Raw genomic sequence first — 27,938 nt, forward strand, 5'->3', positions numbered from 1 at the left:
CCCTGCTGTGAGTCAAATAGAATAACGCAGCGCTGCTGCTATTATGAATACCCGCTTACTAGTAGCGCAGTGTCACGCTGATCAAACAAGCTGCCAAGGCTGATCCACTCCGTGTGGTGCACTGCAAAGATCCAGAACATATGAACATAAGTAAAGCAGACAACTCACCGGTCAGTGGAAAACAGAGAACTTTTAATCTTCAGGCATGTAGGGGAGGGGTAGGGATAGATGCACACAAACGACGGCCGTTTCGCACCTGACTCAGGAGATTTAGGGGCACTGTGTGGACAATGTAGGATGTGTCATCCACATGAAGAAAGGCAGGAGGATGGTAATTGATTGGAGATAAGAGGCACTGAGCAAGACCAGTGACACCCATTGTACCAGACTGTGTTGTATGTGGGCATCATAAAAATCATTTCTTGGGATATGCAGAGAGGGTTAGGGGTTATATACAGATTGGTAGACTACTGAATTAGTGGTATTGAAGGTGGTGGCCTTAGTTTATATTGGGAAAACCTGATGACCAGTTCCTTTTCGATACTTTTATGGGACATTTACTTGAGCGATTGTTCAAGTCTCACTAGAGAAAGATGCGCTGAATTTATTATGAGAATTTGCCATAAATGACCTCCTCTGTAATTTCTCTTTGCAATTTCACATTTGATGCTTCTCCGTTCAAATAAATGGATAGGTAGCAGTGTAGCAGTAACAACTTGTCTTGCTATGGCTGAATGGTGGACAAACCTAACCAGTAACTTCCAAGACAATTTTTAATAATGTATCTATAATCCTCCTGACAGTTTACTTTGAGTAAAATAAATCATTACTAATAATGAAAAAAAACAGCAAAATGTGACTTGTGTTGATTTCAAACAGATATGAATGACTTTATCATGACTTTAAACATGAATGATTTTCAAGACGTTATTTCTTCAAGTATTTTTTTATATTTTTGTTTCTTCTAATTTAGAAACCGAACAAGGACTCCAGTCAGTGCAGGATCTTACGGATATGGAAAAGTTCCTTACATATTACCTCTGCAAAGTGATACAGGTCAAGACAGACCAAGAAAAAAGAGGCAGTCCCAGCCTGGGAGGCAGCATAGCTATGGGCAAATCATAGCTCAGAATCGATACAGCATTGGTAACATTCGCCAAGAAACAAATCCTTCAGCAAATCAGTGGCTGCCATCCCATTCTCAGAACCAACCAATATCTCAAAGTGTGTACCCGGAGGTTCCTGGACAAGGTACATCTGTCAATCTACTGAGAAGTAACCCACAAGCGCAACGTGGAACTACAGCTATCACGTGTACTGGAGCCTACAAACAGTATAAACTGTGTAATAAGGATGTAAGTGCAAAATACACACTTTCATTAAGACTAACCAAATACATTGTTTTATAATGTAAATTCTAACACTTTATCAGTACATTGGTACAATACTATTGAGAAGCTATCAATTTCTGATATATATTACAATCTTGTCCCTGTAAATCTTTAAAACCTTTGTACATGTGTGATGCCCTGGCAAAACCAGGTAGTCACAGATAGGCCCCTACACAACACCATCCCTCACTAAGGAAACACACAGCTAACCTGAAACCCTAGTCACCTCCCACTTAGGGAAAGACAGACACACCAGTAGGCGTGACCAGGCGGTTGGACACGCCCACCCAGGGGTCTAGACAGCCCGAGGCGGGAAAACAGTAGCTAGTCTAATCTGTAGTTCAAGTGGAGAGGAGTGTGGGCTGGAGCTAAGTGTAGCTCCAGCAGTGAAAGTTCAAGTTGAACGGTACCAGGGTAGGAGCCCTGGTGCCTTTGGCTAGGAGGCAGATGGTGGTCTTCGTCAGGAGAGGACGGGAAGACGGCTCTGCAGAACTGAGGTGGACTGGGACAGGGTTGTAGCCCGCAGGTACCGACACGGGGAACCGACCCCGGAAACCAGAGCACAAAGGGGGGTACTCGGACCCTGAAGCCAGGACCGGAAACAAGCAGCCTGGTTAATTAACCGATTGAGGCCAGGATTATAGGTCCTGTCCCACCCAAAGTCCCTCATAGAAGACAACAGCCCACTGATAGGGATAAGAGGTCACCGCCAGGACCCATAGATCCCATGGGCCAGCGTCTGCGGGCACAGCTCCTTAGTCCACATCCAGCCGAGAGCGGACTCCTGAGTTCCAGACTAGGAAGTCCACCTTAGACAAAATCAGTGCAGAGGAAAAGGATAGAGACCACCAGCCCGGGTAGGGGATCCGAATGCAACCGGCCGCGGCACCGGCCACCAGCACCTTGGTTTACCAGAGACTCGTGTGATTTATTGACTGTGAGTAATCAAGCATTCCCTTGCCGTTGCTATACCCTGCACCAGACACTGGGTCCCGGGGCTACCATCCCTACCCATGGAGGGGTTAACATCCAGCTGCCACTACATCTCCCCCGGGTGCCCCATAACAGCAGCGGTGGTGTCCCAACTCACCACACACCGTGGGTGGCGTCACAAACTTAATACAGCCTAGCCTGTACATCTACGTCCCCACAATTTATTCGGCGTGTCCGCGAGACCCCCGGGTCCGGAGACCCTCGAGCCACTACCCCAGCAGGCCCGGATCCGAGCAGCACCGGCTGCTGGCACGGGGGCGGCACACATGCTCATCAGGCCAATAGCTATCTCTACAAACTCCCCCCACGCATGAACATTTGGCCAAGCGTTCTTGTGCACTCTATGGGGAGAGTTGCATAAGCCGCTGGCAGACTCCTCAGAAGGGTCTATGTTCTTAGAGAATAATAGGGTTCGGTGGTTAAAGTCCAACTGTCCATTCCTTATCTCCACTAACATTATCTATTGGGGATAGTCAGGAGGCTGCCATACACATTTCATGATCATCTGGTTTGGCTGAAATTAGGTCAATTCTGTGACCTAAATCTTGCATCTATGAGAGCCTTTACATGAACGGCTGCTTGATTTCAGTGTGTGCTATACCGAGCAGATAAAAGGGAACATACTGTAGTTGATGAGGTTGAACTAACATCTAGTTGAGCCTATTCTCTTGCAATGTTGATCCTAAAAGAGGCAATAAAACTATTTTTAGCAACTTTTACAGGGGAGCAGGGGCAGGGAATTTTATAGGCCATGATTTTTGGTATGCACAATATCTCTTTTTACAAACTGTCTAGTACAACCTTTAGGTACAGTAAATATCCTGAAAGTCAATATTTAACCACCTAAAAGGGTCTTGATTCTGTAATTTCTCCAAACCAAAGCTAACCAGTCTCCTGCTCTGTACTGACCAGGGGACATTGACTTGCAGGGTAGTTACTAATAGAGGGTACTAGAGAGCTAGTTTACCTCTTCTTGGAGCAGAGCCAATATTCTCATCCAAGCTAATTTTACCCTTACTAAATAACCCCCCCATTATGATAACCTTTTCTTTTACTTCAGTTCCATTTTTTTTTTTTTACTTTGGTTCCGTTCTTTCAACCATTTCCACATTGTTTCTTTTGTACGTTTGTGCCTAAACCTGTACATCTGGTGCCCTAAAGTGGACCCCAAATAATAGCAATATTTTATTTCTTTCTAGCAGGAAATTTAGACTAATTCTTGAATTATAAGTTGTCCATATCTGCAGTTTTATTTTTCTTTACCAGACGCTAGCCTCCAGAGGCTCATAGATTGCTGAATGTAACCATATAACCACAGGAACTCCTGCAAAATAAAATGGGTCAAAAATTTTGAATACCTGTAACTCCCAAAATCTTAACAGAACAATAACCTAGTAGAATCCGTAGACATTATACAAAATTTATAATGGCAACACGGAGGTCAAATTTAGTTATCAGTATACGAATATCATGGATATGGATCGTGTTTTTGGGACTGACTGCAGGTCTTCTGACCTAAACTCAACGTCATAGACATAAGAGAAGCTGTTAAGGTGCAGTTGTGGTCCATACTTGCCGACTAGTGATGAGCGAGTACCAAAAAGCTCGGGTGCTCGAGGCTCGGGCCGAGCATCCCAAGATACTCGTGTACTCGGCCTGAGCACCGAGCCCAATGTTATCCTAGGGGAGACCCGAGTATTTTTCTGAAATGACCCCCGGCAGCATGTAGAAACCCTAAAAATGTCACAAAAGTCTCAGAAGAGTGCTCAAATGACATGGCAACAGCATGGGGAAGACCCCTTGAAGCATTTATCACTCAAAAGTCACAGCTGTGAACAATTTTGTCCGAGTTTTACGCCATTTTTACGGACTCACCAGAAAACCTTCCAAAATGACACCAAAATGAATTTTCATGGCGGAAATGTAAAGGGCACATACCCAATAGTGAGATAGAGCTGGTGTATGTTACTTTTTGAGATTAATACATGAAAGATTTTACGTAAAACATTGTGTGGCACTCCGATGTCCAAAACGCACGTTTTGTGCTTTTTACTAGCGATGTCGGTCATTTTTTTTTTTCATTCTATCTCCCGTCGGTCGGTCTCGCTCTGTCTGTCTCTCTCTGTCTTGTCTGTCCCCCTCTCACAGTCTGTCGGTCATTCTCCCCCCTCTCTCTTACTTACCGTTCCCCGATCACTGCCGCGGCGCTGCACTGCTATTCACTAAACTCCGGCGGCTTTTCCTCTTTTGAAAAAGCCGGCCGCTCATTAAACAATCTCGTATTCCCTGCTTTCCTGCTTTTCGGCGCCTATGATTGGTTGCAGTGAGACACGCCCCCACGCTGAGTGACAGGTGTCTCACTGCACCCAAACACAGCAGCCGGTGGGTGTGTGTATACTGTGCAGTGAAATAAATAATTAAATAATTAAAAAAAACGGCGTGCGGTCCCCCCAATTTTAATACCAGCCAGATAAAGCCATACGGCTGAAGGCTGGTATTCTCAGGATGGGGAGCTCCACGTTATGGGGAGCCCCCCAGCCTAACAATATCAGTCAGCAGCCGCCCAGAATTGCCGCATACATTATATGCGACAGTTCTGGGACTGTACCCGGCTCTTCCCGATTTACCCTAGTGCGTTGGCAAATCGGGGTAATAAGGAGTTAATGGCAGCCCATAGCTGCCACTAAATCCTAGATTAATCATGTCAGGCATCTCCCCGAGATTCCTTCCATGATTAATCTGTAAATTACAGTTAAAAAACACACACACCCGAAAAATCCTTTATTAGAAATAAAAAACACTAACAAAGTCCCTCATTACCAATTTATTAAACCCGACAAACCCTCCATGTTCGGCGTACTCCACAGTCCTCCAGCGTCGCATCCAGCTGTGCTGCATGAAGGTGACAGGAGCTGCAGAATACACTGCCGCTCCTGTCCGCTTCACACAGCAACTGAAGACAGCTGCGCGATCAGCTGAGCTGTCACTGAGGTTTCCTGGATCCAGCGGTGGATGCAGCGGTGGCCGCGGGTAACCTCAGTGACAGCTCAGCTGATCGCACTACTCACCGCCGCTCCGGTCAGCTCCACGCAGCAACTGAGGTGAGTATAGCGATCAGCTGAGCTGTCACTGAGGTTAATCGCGGCCACCGCTGGATCCAGTGACAGCGGGTAACCTCAGTGACAGCTCAGCTGATCGCGCTACTCACCGCCGCACCGGTCAGCTCCACGCAGCAACTGAGGTGAGTATAGCGATCAGCTGAGCTGTCACTGAGGTTAATCGCGGCCACCGCTGGATCCAGTGACAGCGGGTAACCTCAGTGACAGCTCAGCTGATCGCGCTACTCACCGCCGCACCGGTCAGCTCCACGCAGCAACTGAGGTGAGTATAGCGATCAGCTGAGCTGTCACTGAGGTTAATCGCGGCCACCACTGGATCCAGCGGTGGCCGTGAGTTACCTGACTGACAGCAGCTGATCGCGCTACTCACCTCAGTTGCTGTGTGGAGCTGACAGGAGCGGCGGTGTATTCTGCAGCTCCTGTCACCTGCATGCAGCAGAGCTGGACGCGACGCTGGAGGACTGTGGAGTACGCCGGACATGGAGGCTTTGTCGGGGTTAATAAATTGGTGATGAGGGACTTTGTTATTGTTTTTATTTCTAATAAAGGATTTTTTGGGTGTGTGTGTTTTTTAACTGTAATTTACAGATTAATCATGGAAGGTATCTCGGGGAGACGCCTGACATGATTAATCTAGGATTTAGTGGCAGCTATGGGCTGCCATTAACTCCTTATTACCCCGATTTGCCAACACACTAGGGTAAATCGGGAAGAGCCGGGTACAGTCCCAGAACTGTTGCATCTAATGTATGCGGCAATTCTGGGCGGCTGCTGACTGATATTGTTAGGCTGGGGGGCTCCCCATAACGTGGGGCTCCCCATCCTGAGAATACCAGCCTTCAGCTGTATGGCTTTATCTGGCTGGTATTAAAATTGGGGGGACCGCACACCGTTTTTTTTAATTATTTATTTATTTATTTTACTGCACAGTATAGACACGCCCACCGGCTGCTGTGATTGGGTGCAGTGAGACACCTGTCACTCAGCGTGGGGGCGTGTCTCACTGCAACCAATCATAGGCGCCTGTGGGCGGGGAAAGCAGGGAATATGAGATGGCTGTGTGCAGAGCACAGCGCGCCCGCCGGTATAAAGGCTCGGTCACGCTGTGCGGGCCGGCCAATCACTGCAATTCCACAACTAACAGGGCTGTGGCATTGCAGTGGTCTGCCAGCCAATCCCTGCATGAGGGCTGGCTCTCAAAAGAGCGCCAACATGCAGGGATGAAGACCACGAGTACAGCACGAGTATCGCGAAATTACTCGGTACCCGCCGAGTAGCCCGAGTACAGTGATATTCGTGCGAGTACCGAGTAGTAGCAAGCATACTCGCTCATCACTATTGCCGACGTCTAACCGGCAGAATGACCAATGCTACATAAACTTGTTTTCTTTCCTAGGTGAAGTGTCTATGCATATGGCAAGGCTCATTAAAGGGTTGATATTGACTTTTAGAATTGCTACTCTCAAAAGGTGGCGGAAGAGTTCAACTCCTCTTCCTCTCTGAAGAGGCGATTTGCATATATAAATGAGATAATTAACACATTCTGCTTAATTATTACTTATTCACTGTATAGGTTATAATAGTTATTGCACTGTATATCCCACCAGTCACCAGAATGGGGGTCTTGTTTATCCGGCTCTTACTTTGCCGCAGCACCACATCCTGTTGATGTTGAATGGAGGGGCTGGCCATGCATGCTTCTGGATGCTGAATTTTAAGTCTATGGTACAAGACAATACAATGGTAGTGAAGTGCAGCACTGACCTCGGCTGTCTTTGTCAGGTTATAATTTAGGTAGACCGGAATTATATTTATATTATTCATATTTAGACATAAAAGATATTTGTACAGTTGCAATACAATCCTGTTTTATTTTGTTACCACACATTGACCCTACATATGATGAATAATGCTAGAGTAACTTTTCTTATACCACAAGTTATCAATCCTAAATTCTGCAGAGCATTTTTATGTTGAATCCGTATATGTGCGTTCTGTAAAATATTTCCACTCCTTAAAATAATACCCTAGCACAATATTTAATGATGGGGAACTCATTTTATACATTTAGTAGATTTAAAAAGACAAGAATAAATATACGGTGTGTTATTTTATACTTGTAAAACCGCATGGGTGGAAAAAAACTGCCGTCTGACCAAATAAATCACAGACAACGGGAAATAAGTGATTTTTTGAATGTGTCCTGGCAGGGAGAAAAACAGAAGTGCACTGTGGTTTTTTCAGAGGTCTCAACATTTCCAATTTGCCCAGATGAAGCACTCTTAAGAAAATCGTTTTCATGAAGTAATAATGAAGTTTTTAACCTAAGCCCTTCATCATAGTTTCGGCTTTTTCAATGTTATGTCAAGAATAACATGCAGAATCAGGGAAGTCTGCTGGGTAATCAGAAGCCATAAAATAGAGTATTGTGTCTGCTGTTAAATTGCACTTACTATATGATGGGAGGGCGTCTTCACTTACCACATGTAGCCAAGCTGCTAAAAAATCATAAGAGCCAAGAATAAATTATAATTTATCATGTGCAATGTGATGTTTTAAGTAGTTAGAATATCATTCTAGTTAACTCTGCTAATTTGACTATATAAGAACAGTATAAGCCAAAGTTCTGTTCAGTGTAGTATATAACTGTAAGTTTTTTGTGAATCTCGATACTTTGTGTTCACTAGAATCAGGAATTTTGTTTTTTAGGGACTACAATAGGTCTGACAGATCTATTTTAATCTTTTTCTAATTCATAGATTAAATAAAATGGTTATTCTTAATCCATTTGTGACACCACAAGTGGTAAGCAAGTTATCACCTATCCTGTAAACCTTGCTGACTCCAATGTATGTCTAGTTTCTGAATATTTAAAGGGAACCTGTCACCAGTTTTGGGGCCTATAAACTGCGGCCACCACCAGTGGGCTATTATATACAGTATTCTAACCTGCTGTATATAAGAGCCCAGGCTGCTGTGTAGAACCTAAAAATCACTTTATAATACCAAAATGGCCGCTGCGGCGGGGTTGGGTGATATGGGCATCTTTGTTCTCCAGTGCCGGTGCCTCCTCTTTCGGCCATCTTTGTCATCCTTCTTCTGAAGCCGGGGTGCATGACGCGTCCTATGTCATCCACACTCGCCGGCATTGAGGTCATGCGCAGGCACACTTTGATCTGTCCTGAGCAGGGCAGATCAAAGTATTGTAGTACGCCTGCGCGAGAACGGCGAGTGTGTATGACATAGGATGCGTCATGCATACAGGCTTCAGAAGGAGAATGAAGATGGCCAAAAGAGGAGGCGTCGGCACTGGAGAAAAGAGATGCCCATATGACCCAACTCCACCACAGCAACCATTTAGGTAAGTATTCTAAAGTGATTTTTAGATTCTACATAGCGGATTGGGCTCTTATGTACAGCATGTTAGAATACTGTATATAAGAGCCCGGTGGTGGTGGCGGCCGCAGCTTGTAGGCCCCAAATCTGGTGACAGAGCATAATATTAAACATTAAATGTAAAAAATATTCTTATACTCATCTCACCATTCACCTCTATGTCAGCATCCACTCCTTTCTCTCCAGTGTCCGGTCCTCCGCGCCTCCATCACATTGCCTGTCGGGTCTGGTGTTCACTCTGGGCCAAGACTACTAGCTATGAGCAGGCCAGAAAGTTAACTACGTATGCGCAGTGACCCACGTGGCCTGCATCCGAAAGTTGGAGCTCAGTATTCACTTTACGCTTGGTCTTCTGGCTGTGAGTAGGCCCCAGTCATTTGCAGTGAATTTAAGAGCCTACTTGTGGCCAGTAGCTCCAACCGGCCTAGAGTGAACACCAGGTCAGAGATGTAATGCAATGGACGATCAAACAGCATGTATGGAGCAGCCAAAAGTGGCAGACAAAAAGTTTCAAAGAAAGAAGGACACACCGCTCACTTTTTCGAACATTCCCAGTGTTCCCTGACAGCTGTCCAGTTCTCCACGCTTCCATCATGTCGCATCTCTGGCCCAGTGTAGTAGTTCTTTGCACACGCTATCTGGCCTCCTCATTGCTGGACACCCTGAGGTAGAGTGAACTCTGAGCTGGAGATGCAAAGTGAGAGGCAGCAGGGCCAGCCAGAGATGTGGGCAGTAAGTTGAGTGGTTCTTTTTCTACCTTTTTACCATCCCTGTTGACCATGATGACGGCTGTAGCTGACCGCCAGTTTGCTGGATTTGTGCCGAGTGACTCACAAAATTCTCCAGAATGCAGATTTTTGTAAAATTCAAGTATAATTCCAGTCCACTCTCATACATACGCCAATCTCTATTAAAAATGTGGGCTTAGCCCTGAAAAAGAAATCACTCCACTAGGTATCTTCTTTCAGTTTAACTTGCTCTCTAATGCTTATTGTCAAGTGTGTAAATGCTAAATGAGAGGAACCCACCCACTCCCACTCAAAAAGACTGGGTGCATGAGAATCAAAACAATACATTGAAATATTACAAAGTACGCTGGTATGTGCACCAAAAGCAGCCTTATTGTGGTGGTTGATGAGGGTAGTGAGACCTTGCCTTTTTCCAGCTTTTCTTGTGAAAGGACAGGTATGATGGAAGCTTTGTCCACTGATTTTGAAATGTTTAGCTGCAAATGCAGTCATCATTAGAGATGAGCGAACCGGCCGTGGTTCGGCTCGAGTTCGGTTCGCCGAACGGAGGTCTCGTTCGAGTTTGGCTCGGCGAACCACTCAAACTGCATAGGAAATAATGGGAGGCAATCACAAACACATAAAAACACCTAGAAAACACCCTCAAAGGTGTCCAAAAGGTGACAAACAACTCACAACACAACACAAACACATGGGAAAGTGACAAGAACAAATTCTCATGCGAAAACAAAACAGCGTTACAAGGAAAAAAAGGATGAGACACAGATATAGGCATGGCATGCCCTTCTAAAATTATGTAAAACACCGCAAGGTTACTCCAAGCGGAGTCTCCTTTTTTTTCCAAAAATTGGGCCACACACACACCCACCCCTTCAGTGGAAGCACTTGTGCCCCAGTTGTACACTTCACAGGTAGATTTGCATCAAGCACATTCAAAAATACGCCCCCAGGATGACACCGGGGTAGATAGCAAAGAGTTTGCTGAACCATGAATTGTTCATCTTGGATCATTTTTAAAAACACTGTAAGCAAGGGTTACTCCAAGCAGTCTCCCTTTTTTCCAAAAATTGGGCCACACACACACCCACCCCTTCAGTGGCAGCACTTGTGCCCCAGTTGTACACTTCACAGGTAGATTTGCATCAAGCACATTCCAAATCCACAAGCATTTACTCTCCCCAGGATGACACAGGGGTAGTAAATTCCTTGTGGATCCATGACTTGTTCATTTTGATGAACGTTAGTCTGTCCACATCGTCACTGGACAGACGCGTGCGCTTATCTGTCAGCACACACCCAGCAGCACTGAAGACACGTTCAGAGACAACGCTGGCAGCTGGACACGACAAAATCTCCAAGGCGTAAGTGGAGAGCTCTGGCCATTTTTCAAGATTTGAAGCCCAAAATGAGCAAGGCTCCATTTGCAAAGTCATGGCATCGATGTTCATTTGGAGATACTCCTGTATCATCCTCCATTTCTTCATGTTCTCCTGCACCTTCCTCAACATTTCGCCTGCTACCATGCGCCCTTGTTGATCCCTGTCCCCCATGGTCCCATGCCTGCCGCGTTGGTGATGATGAACGTCTGGACCTTGGTGATGTTGTTGTCTCTTGCGCATATGAATCCTCCTGTAGTTCCTCCCCTTCCTGTTGTCCCACCCCCTGACTCCGAATAGTGTTTAGCATGTGCTCCAGCATGTAAATGACTGGAATTGTCATGCTGATAATGGCATTGTCAGCGCTAAACATATTCGTCGCCATGTCGAAACTGTGCAGAAGGGTGCATAGGTCCTTGATCTGAGACCACTCCATCAGGGTGATCTGCCGCACCTCTGCATCTCGTTGGCCTAGGCTATACGTCATGACGTATTGCACCAGGGCTCGATGGTGTTGCCACAGTCGCTGTAACATGTGGAGAGTCCAGCGTGTCGGCACATCGCATTTCAGGCGATGAACCAGCAGGCCGAAAGACTTCTGGAGCGATGCAAGTCACTCAGCAGCGGTGGTTGAACGGCGGAAGTGAGCATACAGTTCTCGTGCCCTGTTCAGAAGGCCATCTAGGCCGGGATAGTGTGTTAAAAATTGCTGGACAACAAGGTTCAACACATGAGCCATACAAGGCACGTGTGTCACCTTGCCCAGGCGAAGGGCCGCACCCAGGTTTGCAGCATTGTCGCACACGGCCTTACCAGGGTGCAGGCTGAGTGGAGACAACCATTTACCAAACTCAGTCTCCAGAGCTGCCCACAACTCAGCCGCTGTGTGACTCTTATTTCCAAGACATTTCAAGCTAAAGACCGCCTGATGCCGTTGCGCTCTGCTGCCAGCATAGTAATGAGGGGTGCGTGATTCCTTCTGCGCAGTTAGAACGCTGGTGGCCTGACCAGGCAGGCTTGGGGCGGAGGTGGAGGACCCAGATGAGGTGGAGGAGGCAGAAGCAGTGGCGGAACTTGGACAGACAGAGGATTGACACACAAGTCATGGGGACGGCAAGACTTGTGCAGCAGACCCTTCACCATCTATCACCATAGTTACCCAGTGCCCAGTCAGCGACATGTAACGTCCCTGTCCATGCTTACTGGTCCAAGTATTGGTGGTGAAATGCACCCGTTGACACACAGAGTTTCTCAAGGAAGCGGTGATGTTGTGTGCGACATGCTGGTGTATCGCAGGCACACCTTTCTTAGAGAAGTAGTGGCGACTGGGCATCTGGTACTGGGGCACAGCGACAGACATAAGGTCTCTAAAATCCTGTGTGTCCACCAGGCGGAAAGGCAGCATTTCGGTAGCCAAGAGCTTACAGAGGGATAAAGTCAACCTCTTAGCTTTGTCATGGGTCGCAGGAAATGGCCTTTTATTTGTCCACATCTGAGGGACAGAGATCTGGCTGCTGTGTGTAGACGGTGTTGAGTAGGGTGTCCCTGGAAAAATGAAGGTTTGTGAGGAAAGTGCAGGCGTAGACATGATGTTGCCTTCATTTAACGTTGGTGCTATCGATGTCCGAGAGAGCTGTACACACGTACTTGTTTCCCCTTCCAAACCAAGTGATGACCTACCAAGCAAACTGCCTGTTGCGGTTACAGTGGTGGAAGTTGTGCATGGAAAACCAGGTGTGACAGCTGTCCCCACAGTCCTAAAAGATGAAGAGCGCGCGGATGCACTGGAAGGGGCAGGCGGTGGATGGTTCGCTCCGCTAGGCCGCATTGCAGCACGGTGAGCTTCCCACTGGGACATATGATATTTATTCATGTGACGATTCATGAAAGAAGTTGTCAAACTGCTGAGGTTTTGCCCTCTACTAACAGAATCATGACAAATTTTACATATCACATGATTTGGGCGATCTTTTGCTATGTCAAAAAATGACCAGGCTAGGCAAGGCTTAGAGGGCATGCGACCTGCTGATCCACCCCGACTAGTGCTCAGAGGCAGAGTGGTGGCTGAGGATGCAGTTGTAGACGTTCTACTAGTACTCCGACTCTGTCCAGGAAAGCGCAAGGTAACTTCGTCGTCAGTTGCATCCTCCTCCACAGCCTCTGTTGACCTCCTCGAGTGCCTGACTGTGGGTTGACAGTAGGTGGGATCTAGAACTTCCTCATCAATTGTTGTGTTTGCACTCCCCTCACCCTCAGCCCGAGCTTCTTCTTGCCCTGACCGAATATTTAAGTTGTCATCCCAATCTGGTATGTGCGTCTCATCGTCATCAGTATGTTCCTCATTGTCTCTAACAACAGGTGCTACAGTTTGTGAATAAGGGTCAACATTATGCTCAGAAACTTGGTCCTCACGGCCTGAATCAGAGACACAAAGGTTCTGGGCATCACTGCAGACCATTTCCTGGTCTGTACTCACTGTAGCTTGGGAGCAGACCTCTGATTCCCAGGCTATAGTGTGACTGAATAGCTCTGCAGACTCAGCCATCTCAGTTCCACCATACTGTGCAGGGCGGATGGAGACTTCAGAGCTGGGAGAAAGCAAGTGTGATTGGGATGACCACTCAGAGGACTGGTGTTTTTTGGATGCGGTAGTTGAGGTGGCGGAGAGGGCACTTGTTGGACCACTTGAGATCCATTCAAGCATTTTCTTTTTTTGGCCATCATCTACCTTTGTTCCAGTTGTTCGTGTCCGTAAAAAAGGGAGCACATCGGATTGTCCACGGTAAGCAGTAGACATCTTACTTTTGCTGGAAGATGGTCTATCTTCAGCAGATGTTAATGGAGCTTTGCCACCTTCCCCACGGACAAACCCTTTTTTTCCTTTTCCAACACGCCTCTTCCCCTTTCCACAAGCATCTGTCATTTTGCCACTCATTTTGATTGCGACAAGATTGTGCACTTAAAATGTGGTAGTTAAAATTGAGAGGTGGTGTAGATTGCAGCGGTGGTCTAGCTTTATTAACAGCAGAATAAACAACAATAACTATACCTGACAATGCAACTATGGCCCTTAAACTCATTGTTACTAAGCCATTCTAATAGCAAACTATGCTGCCAGGTTGTGTGTCCAATGCAGTGGTGCTGGAAATAGCTTTGTACCAGTGGGACAATAATGAAGTCCAACAGTTACTTTTAGGATGCCACTAAGTTTCCTCAGTGTTTGCTAGTATAATGCCTTAGTAACAATGAGCTTGAGTGTGCAAAGGGCTGGAGGGTACAGTAGCAGGGTTGTGGGTCTGTGTAGAGGAAAGGAAGCCTCACTTTACATCCCTCCTAATGGTGAAATGCAGCGAGGAAGTCCCTGACCTTAGCTACACAGACGCTCTTATCTGTAGCTGTTAAAATCTGTTTCCACGGACCTGACTGTCACCTATGGCTCTGAGCCTGCTGTAATTAGCCCTTATAAGGGCTGAAAGAAACTTCTATCCCTATTCTGTATAGCGCTGTGTGTAGAGCGTACACAGCAATATCGGAGATAGGAGCTACGCCAGCAGTGACTGACACCCAGACGCAGAAGGCAGATAATGGCGTCCAGACGGGCAGATACCCGTCTTTATAATGCAGGGACATGTGAAATGGACATTCTATCACACATGCCGTTGCTTCTCTGGCTAAAAGTCCACTTAGCTGTGTGTGTGTCTGGGATTTGCTGACATGCTGGCCGCCCCACTACACGCGCGCGCTTAGGGAAGGAAGACAAGGAAAAAAAAAAATGGCGATCGCCATTATCCCAGCAGCAGTGATCTGAATGAGCTGTTCCCGCACACTATACACTGAAATTTCATAATAGTGTGAGTCACAGAGTGACTCACACTATTACAGCGGAAAGCCAGCTAGGAATTAGCTTGGCTTTTTGCTGCTAGAACCGTTCTCGAACGGAACTAGAACTATCGAGCTTTAGCAAAAAGCTCGAGTTCTAGTTCGATCTAGAACTGCCCCCAAAATCACTCGAACCGCGAACTGGAGAACCACGAACCGCGCTCAACTCTAGTCATCATATATACATGTCATGCCAATGTGTACTGTCCTTTACTTATATTAGACAGAAACCTCACTATGATTTGATGTTTCTTGTGCCTGTCGGTCCTGAGGAAGGGAGCTGAGCCTCCAGAAACGCGTAGACCTGTGCAAAATAAAGTTACATTAATCCTACAATTTCATCAGTGATCATTGGCGCGGTGAACAAAAGCCCTTTTCTACCTCTCTCTGTTATCAGCCGCTTGGGGTACTGCTGCCGTGATCTGGATTTTACGTGCCTTTACAGGAGTTGTGACTTTCACAACTCCATTTGGTGAGTAGGATTGCTTATTGTGTTTACCCCGTATATATAGGGGTAGGTAAGACCCTATTGTGCTTTTCTTTCCACAGCTTTTTTATCTTTTTTCATTTTTTTTTATATAAGAAGACTGTGCACATCCACGCATTATTTGGAGCTCATGTGTTCTTTTTGTAAAAATGTAAAACCAGTGATATATATTCTTACTTTCTAATTTGCGTTTATTTTCAGATTGTAAATATTTTATTCTATTTTCTGTACATGACTAAGGGGGGGGGGGGCTGCATGTTATCTGAGCTTTTAAGTTTTTAGAGTTATACATTACAGCAGCTGAATGAATCATAGACGGCAATAGATCACTTTAAAGCCGTTGTCCAGGACAATTTTATTTTTTTTACTATGTGCCTAAGAACTAACAGACAGGTAGTAGCTAAAGACCTGCCTGTTCTCCCTGGCGCATATCTCTGAGAGGTCACAGACTTGTGCTGCCGCTGATTCTGCGGCTTTCATTGGAGTAACATTGACAGGGAAGGAGTTTTTTTACCGCTCTGCTCTATTGACTGGGTGTCACTGCCGATGTGATGCCGATTGACAGCTCCCCGCCGCCTAACTCCGAAGCATACTGAAGGAGAAAGATCTGCTCTGTTGACGTGAAGCAGCAGAATTGCTAGCAGGAGTGGGCCTTGACCGCTCTGAGCCAATGCTGGGTAAGACAGGTGGGTAGTTAACAGCTACCTGCCTTTCAGTTCTTAAGCTCATAATAGAAACAAAATAGTTCTGGATAATCCCCTTTAAAGGGATTGTTCACTACTTTAACATTAATGGCCTCTCCTTAGAATAGGTCATCAATGCCTGATTGGCTGGGGCCCGACACCCCGCACCCCCGCTGATCAGCTGTTGTATCGCCAATAGCTGCCCCATTTGCTGTTAGCAGCTGTGGCCGGGTACTGCACATCCGTCCCCTATTGATTTGAATGGAAGTTAGATGTGCATCTCCCAGCCACTATCAGAAGATGGGGCAGCTCCAGAACAGAGCATTTTCGGACACCTGCTGGCACCGAGAACAACTGATAGGCTGGGGTGCTGGGTGTTGATCAGCCACAGATCAATGTTAAAATAGTGGACAACCTCTTTAAGTGATTGACTTCTACTAGTAAAGTTTTGTAGAGATTATGTGGGATGTTTGTTGTGCAGAAAGACAGAGGAGGTGAGTTGTGACATCAATTATTGTGAATTGTGTGATTCTTTGTTATTTAAAAAAAAAAAAAAGTGGTGCATGCAAAATAGGATGTATCATCTCTAGGATAGTTCAGTAATGCCAAATCGGTGGGGTTTGGCAGCTTTTTTGAATTTCATTTGGATGTAAATGGAAACAGCACAGTTCCTTTCATTGTAGTGGTTGTTGCAGAGACCTTTTAATAAAGATAATGATGTGGAAAATAAGTGACTAAAATTTGAAAAAATATGTTCAATACAATTTCTTTTTACCAATTTTATGCCATCTTCAGCTTGTCTGGCCAGTCAGTCACACTGTGTCATTTGGTCGTAGTAGAACATATTCTTCGGATTACTAGATCTACTTTTCCTCCCAAAAATCTTGAAGGAAAATGAGGGGTGCATCTTATAACGCGAATGTAGTTTACCGGGAGGTAGAGAATAGGCACTGTGCTGGCTACAGTGAGCGTTGTGCTGACTGCAGTGGGCGCTGTGCTGGATGCGGTGGGGGCTGTGTTGGCTGCAGTGGGGGCTGTGTTAGCTGTGGTGTGGGCTGTGCAAGCTGTGTGGAGCAGGGCAGTGCGGGGGTGTCCCTGAAGCTCTGTCGGCGGTGCAGGCTTCAAATAATGGCGCCTGGAGTCGTCACGTGCACAGTTGGCTCAAGATCTCATCTGTGCACATGCTGCCTCTGGGCCAGATCTCCCAACAGCGTACTTAAGGAAAATGGCGCCCCGAGGTGGAGTGGGCACAGATGAGATCTGGGCTTGTCATTGAGCCAAGAGCTCAATCTGCACATGGCGACATTTCTTTGAAGCCCGCACCGCCGACAGAGCATCTGTGACACCCGCCGCAACTCCTTGCTCCACATAGCCAGCACAGTCGCCGCAGCCAGCACAGCCGCCACCGCAGGGCCTGCAGCATCGCCCTACTCCAGCACCACCCTTGCCTCCTGTGACCCTACTCCACCACTGCTGCCACCCCCCCTTCGGTAAGACACCACCGGAGTATAAGACGGACCCCATTTTTTCATTTTTTTTTAAACTTTTTTTTTATCTCTAATTTTGGGGTGCGTCTTATAAAACGAAAAATACGGTAAGTCCTTTTTAATAAGCTTAATACGGGAAAATACCGGACTGTTATATTCATCACTTATAGAGAATAAGCCAATAATCTTACAGATTACTACATAACTGCATCGACATGGATTCTATATACAGGTTACTTTGCTTTTAACCATCCTACAGCTGCCGGTCCCCAGTGTAACATTTGTTTCTTGCACCATGACCAAATCATTCAAGGGAAATGGAGACGTAAATATAACCAACGTTAGGAAACATTTAGTAAAACATATGGCACTTAACCCTTCCAGCTGCACATTGAATTGAATACCGGTAACAAGTTGAGGGCAATCATTGTCTGTACATGTCTGCACTTTTGTTTTTTCATGTATGTAAAATAAATATAGCAGATATACAGAATGGAAAGGTTATGGCCAGCCTGTATACCCTGCATATGCATTCAGTGAGAAATTCTGGAAATTGTTATAATTACTAAATTTTCACTTACTCCACGCCCAGAGAATCAGACACACACATTTTCCCCACTTAGATTCGTATGCACAATTCATGGGCTTGAGTTGTGGTTAAAAAGAGGTTCCCAAGTGGGTACTAACACGCATCATAAAACCCACATGTGTAACACACTACACTACAGTTCTTCAGCACTGGTGGCCCACTCCAGAAAACTGCCTAAAGTTCAACCTTCGCGAAGAATGACCTATTCTTTAACCTTTTAGAAAAAGTATGAAACGCAACAATTAAGGAAACAATCTAGGATGCATCGCTGACTTTATGTAGAGTATGATTGAAGGAGAGGAAATTATGAAGTTGAAGGAATGCAGAAGCCTGGATGTCATCAAGAATAAGAACTGTCTTTGTCCTTGATTTATTTGTAATGTTTTCTGCGTATCTATAACTACAGGCAATACTTACATCTTACAGTTATAGAAATACACATTGATTTAATAATGCGCTAGTACCAACATTGCTCATTAAATGCAACAATCCTGTTATATTTTTTATAATTTTTTATATTGATGTTTTCAGTTTAGGCAGTAAATCTGTATAGTGGAAATGGTAAATTACTGTTCTAGTACAAATGCATGTGAAGAGGTTGTCTCATATTCACGAATATAATTCACTTTGCAATTTACTTATTAATAAAAATCCTCTATAATCTCAGGAGCAGAGGAATTTTTATTTTTTTATCATTTACAGCTCATTGCTTAGGCACTTAGTTCACTTCTGTAGTGGCCAGTTTCTCAGGTAAGGCGCTTGTTCTTGCAAGCTGTTTGCTATACAGCTTGAATGCGTTGCTTCGAAGATGGCCACATCGCTAGATCCAATATATAGAAAAAATTCTGGCACACTAATAAAGCTTCCACGAAAAAAGATTTTTTTGTAAAGGTTTTTATTTTTGCGTTAGTCTTGTTAGGGTGTCAAAAAATACAATATTTAAGTTCAACGTTACGACCACAAACTTTGGTCTTTTTCAAGGACTATAGAACATCGCTAGATCCGGCAGCTTCAGAGCCCCTGTGCCTCTTTCATGCTCTCTCACAGCATTGGAGAGCCTCCAGTTTGGGTCAGTAGCGTGGCCAGGGTACCAGCCTGAACTGACAATCTTCAGGAAGGCAGGAAAGTGGTGCATTTCTGAAAAACAAACATGAGATAAACCCTTTAAGTAGAGGAATACAAGTATTGAATTTTTATGTGAAAAAGTAAGGACTTATCAAGTAATGTTAGATGTGTTAACGTTTCATCTTCATTCCAAAGGTAAAATGATTAAACAAAAAAGGCACAAACAAGTTGACTTTGCAAAAATGTATAAAGCAAAAATTCATAGATTCACCATCCTATGGAAGGCTAAAATGTGATTGAGAATGAGGGTAATACTAGATAGGATGTGAATTAGCACCTGTAGCCAACTGTAAGGCTATGTGCGCACTTTGCGTTTTTACATGCTTTTCCATAGCGTTTTGAACTGCAGCGTTTTAATGCCAAAATGCATGCGTTATGATTTTCAAGCAAAGTCTATGGGAAATAGTGATTTCTTGTGCGCAAATTTGGCAAAAAAAAGAAAATTTGGCAAAAACTCAGCGTTTAAAGAAGCAACATGTCAAATGTTTTTGCCATTTTGGCAGCATTTTCCTAATATTAAAGTCAGAGAACTTTCAAAACACAACCTAAATCACAATCCCAGCGTTTAACATGCTTTTTGGATGCAGAATACATGCTTTTTTGACAAAATAAATGCAAGCGTTTTTGACTTTATAATAAGGGCATGATATGTCCCTTTACACACACACATAGTCCGACAATTAAATTAATGAAAATCCATAATTTAACGTTATTTTATGCATAAATATTAAAAAACAGTTGTAATTTTAATAAAATTAGCTATTTTGTGTATGATTTTACTCATGATATTTGTTATAATGTTTTTCGTTTTTTTTCATAGTGTTTGAATGTTTAAACTTTATTTAGTAGTGTTGTATTCAAAACGCATCTGACTTTAAGCAAGGAAAAAGCATGTAAAATGCGGTAAAAATGTGGTAAAAACACAGTAAAAACGCAAGTGTATTTTTAGCGTTTTTGTGGTCAAAACCAAAGTTGACAGACAATATCTGCCAGAGGATGCCTTTTAGAACTGCAATAAACTCAACGCAAAGTGCGCACATAGCCTAAGAGCAGATGCAGATGGCCATAGAGTCTCTCATCCAAGACAATCGGGCCGATTATAACAATGACACTCTGATCAGACTTTGATCAGAATGTCAGCATACTGTGATCCAATTCTTTTAGATGAGAGAATCTGAGCAGTGTGAGGAGAAGATAAGGAACAAAATGTACCCATCTCCATTCTGTGAGTCAGCGTAAATCAGATTGTACTCAGAAGTCATCCGAGTGCAGTCTGATGTTTCCTACTCACTCCTTGACTCCCATGGCAAATGAAAAAGTCTGACGTGCGCAGCCCTATAGACTAACAATGGTCTGACTGCGATCTGTGGTTTTCTCGGATCACACTCGGACCGAAGATATGGACGTCTGCACCTGCCCTAAAAGATAGGAACAGCGGAGCTAGTGTGTTACTATGAAATCCAAGTTTCAGTGCGGGCCAATAGGTTAAGAGAATTTGAAAAGAAGGATGATGACTATAGAGAGTGTGTTACAAATTAACCAGGAGTTCCATATTCAATGAATGGTAAAGGGGCTCTATCAGGACAGGTTAACTTTACACACCAAGTACAGGCAGTCGGTGCATCATGGCGGGACTAATCATTTAAATACACCTTCCCTCCTGCTAGTTTTCTATCTCCTCACTTCTCTGGCTCTATGAAGCTTGATAATCTATCAATCACATAAGAGGGGAGGATGGAGATTACCTGGCTTAAATGATACAGGCAGTGCCTGATATTTGCTGACCACAGATTGGGCACCATGTATCAGCTGTCAGGTTCACTTAAACGTAGAAATAGGGGGTCCAAAAGTGTATAGGTTATTCCCATCTCCAAGATCCTATCCCAATATGTAGTAGGTGTAATAATATTAATACCCCCAATTAGAAATGTAGTATACTTCTTATTTACTGTTACCTCATGTTCAGGGAATTGTAGGACCTTAGGTATTCATAGTTACTACAACGCATATAGTCACAGCCAGTTAAGGGTGCTTTACCCGCCCCGGTAGTTTGTTCGTCATGGGCAAATCATTGCCCGTGGCGAACAATATCGCTAGGATGCATCACACATACTTACCTTTCTAGCGACGTCGCTGTGGATGGCGAACAACCTCTTTTTTTAAGGGGGAGGTCCGTGCGCCGTCACAGCGACTGTCACACAGCGGCCCGCCAATAGAAGCGGAGGGGCGGAGACCAGCTGCATTAACGACATGCCCACCTTGTTGCCGGAGGACGCAGGAAAGCTGTTGTTCGTCGTTCTTGGGGTGTCACACATAGTGATGTGTGCTGCCTCAGGAACGACAAACAACCTGCGTCCAGCACCACCAACGATATTTGGGAAATGAATGACGTGTCAACGATTAGGTGAGTATTTTTGATCGTTGGCGGTCACTCGTAGGTGTCACACACAACGATGTCGCTAACGAGGCCGAATGTGCATCATGAATTCCGTGACCCCAGCGATATCTCGTTAGCAATGTTGTTACGCGTGAAGCGGCCTTTAGTTGCCAGGGGCCATAACCATGGATACCTAAGGTCCTAGAATGCCCTGAACATGAGGTAAGTGACAGTGAATCAGAAGAGCTATATTACATTTCTAATTAGAGATATTTGTTGTTATTATTATTATTATTACTACAAAAGTACATATTAGGATAGGACCTTGGAGATGGGCATAGACCTTTAAGTCTGGAGAATTTAAATACTTGATTTTATTTTTTTCCTAATTAGTGAACGTTTTGCCCAGTTCTGATAAATCTATGTTAATAAATACAGTAGAAGCAAAAAACTATTTTGAGTAGAAAATAAAATAGATGAAAGCGATCTCAGAGTTTTCCAGAGCTACAAGCTATACTTTGTGTAATAATTATATTTCTGGCTTGTGTGCAGTTTGGGTGGAATACAGTTGTCTGCTGGTTTGAAGGCTCTAGAGGTCAACAGAAGAGTTAGTCTGAGTTTCATGAACTTGGCACTCACAACCCTCTGATTTATTGGAGAGGCCGTTTCATCAGAAATAAGGCTTTCTGATAAACTCAGATAGTTTGACTAACATTTATGAATCAGGAAAATGTATATGACCGCTAGTTGGAAACAGAGTAAAGCAATTTTTCACTTTTTTCACTTTACAATGATCTCAATGGCGCCTCCTCAACTTTCCCTTGAAATGGCCTTAAAGTAGTGCGCCAGAAATATGTAAACTAGACAACTTCCCAAATCATCGTCTACCATTGAGTTAGAGGAAAAACCAAAATTCTTTTAGTTTGAAAACAACTTCATACACTGCATTAGCTAATGCATATTCTCATATCATAAAACTGACATTCGCTAATTATTGATGCTTTTCTTGAATTATGTTCCCTTCATTTCTGACATCATGGGGTTTAGAGTAAATATACAAACTCCCAACTTCTGATCAACATACAAGCATTGTTAACCATAAGATAATACCATTCAACAAATGGTCTAATAACATTATCAATGAACCCTTATTATAGCTGCTTTTTAAGGGAATCTGTCACCGGGTTTTTTGCCAACTAATCTGAGAGCAGCAAAATGTAGAGACAGAGACTCTGAATTGAGCGATGTGTCAATTAATTGGTTGCTTGCTGTAGTTTAGAAAAAACAAAAACAGTTTTATCAGGATAAGATTGTCACTAAAGGACTAATATACCTTTTCCATATTCTTAAACTCTGTATAACTTCCCTCCAACCACTCATTAATAGCTTTCTGCCTATGTACAGGGTACACAGAAAACTTTCAATTATTTGTGTGGGCAGGGTTATTCAGAGCTCAGCATTCAGGAAACTTGTAGCTCTGAAGTAGCTAACAGTGATTTTATGAAAATGAAAGCAAGCATCAGGGTCTCCGCCCCTACATCATGCAGCTCTGCGATATGGGAGCAAAATCCTGGCAACAGATTCCCTTTAAGGACTGAATTGTTGGGATGGACAGAGTATGGCAGCAGTAAACTGAAGTTTAGTCAATTGTAGTGGGATTGATATTTTGAAAAATTTTGACCAGAGATGATAAGAATCAGTTTCAGCATTTTCTCCCTGCAGGACGCTTCCTTATGATTGGTCTTTGTCATGCAGAGGAAAAAGTGCACATCCCAGAGCTGAATCTCTGGTAATGATTTGTTTGCTTTATCATAAATTATAATGTAACCTTTAGAAGCTAATGTCTCTGAATCGGGGAGGAGAAATTAAAAACTCAAATCTGTTTTCTTCAGCTCTGCAGCCACTATTCCTTGATGTGTCCAAATTAACATGCATAAACTGGTGACAGGTCCTCTTGAATATTAAAATATAATTTTAGTTCATGTTTTACAATTAACTATTATAGCCCTTTTATACAGGCTGATTATCCCCAAAAAGTGGTCGTAAAAGCGCTAATCGTGGCCATCAGCCTTTTTAAAGATGGCAACAATCAGCTGACAAACGAACAAGCGTTCATTTGTCAGCTGATTATATCATCTATGTGGACCTAGAAATCATTGTTGAAAACCGTTCTCAACAAGTTTTCATGAAAATATGCAAACTGTATAAGGTGCAGTTTGGGTCTTTACAGTTTGCATTGGGTTGAATAAAAGGGTCTTCTTTACACGGTTGAGCTGTTGTGTCTTCAATTGTGGATTGTTATGGGCAGACAACTCTGTGTGTCCAGTTCAGCTTATAAACATTATCTAAGTACTGAATCATGCAAAATAACTGAATTATCGGCAAAGAAAAAAGGAAAACTGTTCTTAATCTCATGTTGTGCATTATTTATAATTTAACAAAAAAATAAGGCTGTGTGCCCATGGTCAGTATTTGCAGCGTTTTGGACGGAGCATGCTTTAGCTGCATCCAAAACACTGCGAAGTACAGTACAAGCACAGTGGACAGGATTTCTAGAAATCCCGTGCCCACTGTGTGTCTACAGCCCGCAACAAACACTGACCTGTGATGCATCTTTCCAAACCGCAGCATGTCAATTCTTTGCTGCAGAGTCGCAAGCGTCCTCCATATGGAAAACACAAGCAAGATACCTCACCCGCCCGAACCCTGATCTTAGGCACAAGCAACTGTGGTCTCCTACAGAGGAGACACACGGCCCCGCAGGTCAGGACCCGTCACGTCAAGGATGCAGTGGGTCTTGATAGTGGACACGTACCCTGAGGGTGCTAGAACAGAACCTCAAGGAATCCCCATCATAATGCAGAAGAAAAAAACCTCAAAGAACCTTGACATGATGCAGATCGTTTTAATTAGCGTGTCATAACATTCACCCCAATTACTGTTTGTTTTTTTTTGTTTCATTTGACAATTTAGTCTTTTTATTTAGCCCCTAATTGCTATATAACTTTTAATATATACCAATGACCCTTACGATTGAGTTTTAAAGGTTTTCTTCCTATGTTTTTTTTTTTACAATATCTAGTAAACATTTTTTTCTACTTAGTGAATAAAGTGATACATTTTGCACAAAGCAATTCTGAATTCATCTGTCAGCATATATTACGGTCATTATATTATGGGGACTCTATCCTATTTGCCCAAACTACAAAAACGTATTGTGCCATTTACTTAAAAGCTCCTATCTACCATTTCCAGTGGTTAGTGGCCGTGTGTTTCTGTATGTATACATAACGATAAAGTTTGTAACCTTGATTAAATTTGAGTCAACGAATGTCAACATTTTGGTTCTTTTCACATATTGAGGCATTAATTAAAACATTTGCTTACAGAGTTGGATGTATTCTTTACAGAATAATATGAGAACTGTCAAGTTATGCTTGACTTTCTTCATCTAAGCACATAAAAAGCAGCACAATTGTGTCACTAAAAATGTAGGGTGCGGAAAGCCTGTATAGAGTAATATTTAGATGAATGGAAAGAATATGTTAACATCTAATAGTTTTACTGGACGATGTTTATATCTATGTTTCTTAAATCCTGGTTTACGTAGGCGATTGGCTAACGCTGACTATGCATTATGGGCAATGTTCTTTCAACTTTGGAGCTCAAGTGGATCAGGCTCATAAGAAATAATTATAAGGTTTCAAAAAGTAACAAACAGGCAGCAAGCTTAAATTCAACACATTCACTCTCATTGAAATTTGTTAACCAGCATTTTAACAGTATACTGTATACAAATAGGTAGTTTAATGTGTTGCTGATTCTTTTACTGACTAAGTTGATAGTACATTGAAATTTTAGGTAAAATGCATAAACCTGTTCTGTCTATACTTGTCCTCAACTTGACATTCGGAAATACAGTATGTAGGCTATCGGACTTTTTGAAATAACTACATACTATCTAAATACGTGATAAATCTCCAAGAGCTACATGAAAATGCATTCATACCCCGTAAACTTTTCCACATTGTTTTCATATTACACCCACAAACCTAAATGTATTTTATTGAGATTTTATGTTATATACACAAAGTAGAAAGTATTTGTGAAGTGTATAGGAAATAATGTATGATTTTCTACATATTTAAAAGTATAAGGCTCTGTGCGCACTAGGCCGTTTTGCCCGCGGATTTACCCGTGAATTTGCTGCGGAAATTTCTTGAGAAATGTCTGCAATCTTTGTGCAGACATTTCCCAGCAAATCCTATGAGAAAAAAAAATAGCTGTGCGCACTGTGCGGATTTTTCTCAAGAAATTTCCTTGAGAAAATTTTCTTGAGAAAATGAGCATGTCCATTATTTTCCGCAGGTACCTGCGGTATACCCCCGGAATTTCACTCCATTCACTGTAATGTAATCGCGAAATTCCGGGGGTATACCGCAGGTAGCAAATGATGTGCGGTATACCCCCGGTATAGCCGCGATTTACCTGCGGTAATGCTCATCGCTGCCTGCAGTTTTGCAGGAAGCGATGTCATTATGCCAGGAAGAGGAAGCGGAGCAGAGTAAACACACACGTCACACTGCCTGGACGCCGCACAGAAGCACTTCCGTGCGACCTCCAGGTGCCCATGCAGTGTGTCCCGCTCCAGCCTCGCGGCTGCCTGCACTGCAGTGTGTCAGTGTCTGCCCGCAGTGTCAGCAGCTTGTCACGCTGCAGCGCAGGCAGACACTGACACAGGCAGACACTGACACTGCACTGCAGGGTGTCAGTGTCTGCCCGCAGTGTCAGCAGCCTGTCACGCGGCAGCGCAGGCAGACACTTGACACCCTGCAGTGCTGGGAGCCACGGGGATGACGATCGCTGCTGTCAGGAGGTGAGATCATTACCTGCTGTGACGATCTCCTGCCTCCTGACGTCACCGCTGTCACTGCTGTCTATGCCCGTCTCGCGAGCGGCCCGAGACTGTCACTAGCGGTGACGTCACGGGCTCTCGCGATACTTCTGACAACACGGCGGGCATAGAAGCCAGTGACAGCGCTGACGTCAGCAGTACAGGAGATGATCACAGAAGGTAATGATCTCATCTATGCTCCTGATGGCAGCGCTCGGCATCCCCTGCAGTGACCTGGGCTGACCTATTGATGTTAGCTCAGGTCACTGCATTGCTCTCCCAGCCAATGGGGAACATTCTGTTCTTCATAGACTGGGACAGCGACTATGGTATGGATCGCCGTGCCCCCCCCCTTATTGGATTACGCCGGACGTGGAATTGATTGTTCTTTTCAATAAATTGGTTAAAGAGGGAATGTTTTGGGGAGTGTTTTTTCAAATAAAACTTTTTTAGTTGTCTATTTTTTATTTCTTACTGACTGGGTTGGTGATGTCGGGTATCTGATAGACGCCTGACCTCACCAACCCCAGGGCTTAATGCCAGGTGACATTACACATCTGGCATCAACCCCATATATTACCTCGTTTGCCAACGCACCAGGGCAACGGGATGAGCTGGGGCGAAGCGCCAGGATTGGCACGTCTAATGGATGCGCCACTTCTGGGGCGGCTGCGGCCTGCTATTTTTAGGCTGGGGAGTGTCCAATAACAGTGGACCTCCCTAGTCTGAGAATACCAGACCACAGCTGTCCGCTTTACCTTGGCTGGTGATCCAATTTGGGGGGGACCCCACGTTTTTTGTTTTAAATTATTTATTTAATGTAAAATAACAGCGTGGGGTGCCCTCTATTTTGGATTACCAGCTAAGGTGAAGCTGCCAGCTGTGGTTTGCAGGCTGCAGCCGTCTGCTTTACCCTAGCTGGCTACAAAAGATGGGGGGACCTCACGTCGGTTTTTTTTTAATTATTTAATTTATGGCTAAATACAAGGCTAAGCACCTTAGTGCCACATGAAAGTCACTAAAGGGTGCCAGCTTAGAAAATGCAGGGAGGTGGGACATTATATAGGTCTTTCTCATCTATCTATCTATCTATGGCCCATTTCTCACGTCAGTGTAAAAACACTGACGTTTTTCACTGGCCTGTAAAACACGCACATGTCCCTCCGTGTGCCGTGAATCACGGCACACGTGGGTTGTCTAAGTGCAATCCGGGCTCCGTTCTCCGTGGCCCGTGATTGCACTTAGAAATCAACTCACCTGTGCGCGCTCCCGCTGTCCTTGGTGCTGATCGCTCCCGCGGTGCAGCATCCGGCCGGCGCTGACCCCCACAGCAGCTGCTTCCGGGTCGGCTGTGTCATGCATCATGAATATGCGCGACAGTAATGAGCCGGCT

General features: G+C 44.3%; 1 protein-coding gene across 1 annotated transcript in view; it reads left to right on the forward strand.

The window, feature by feature from the left end:
- THSD4 (thrombospondin type 1 domain containing 4) overlaps positions 1-27,938 on the forward strand; it is a 1,079,410-nt gene that overhangs the window by 334,646 nt on the left and 716,826 nt on the right. The window contains exon 5 of the mRNA XM_075345712.1: positions 974-1,355. Within this exon, the coding sequence (XP_075201827.1) occupies positions 974-1,355 (382 nt within the window). The remainder of the gene's footprint in view (positions 1-973; positions 1,356-27,938) is intronic.

The sequence above is a fragment of the Anomaloglossus baeobatrachus genome, chromosome 4 (genome assembly GCF_048569485.1).
Source record: "Anomaloglossus baeobatrachus isolate aAnoBae1 chromosome 4, aAnoBae1.hap1, whole genome shotgun sequence".
NCBI classification, from domain to species: Eukaryota; Metazoa; Chordata; class Amphibia; order Anura; family Aromobatidae; genus Anomaloglossus; species Anomaloglossus baeobatrachus.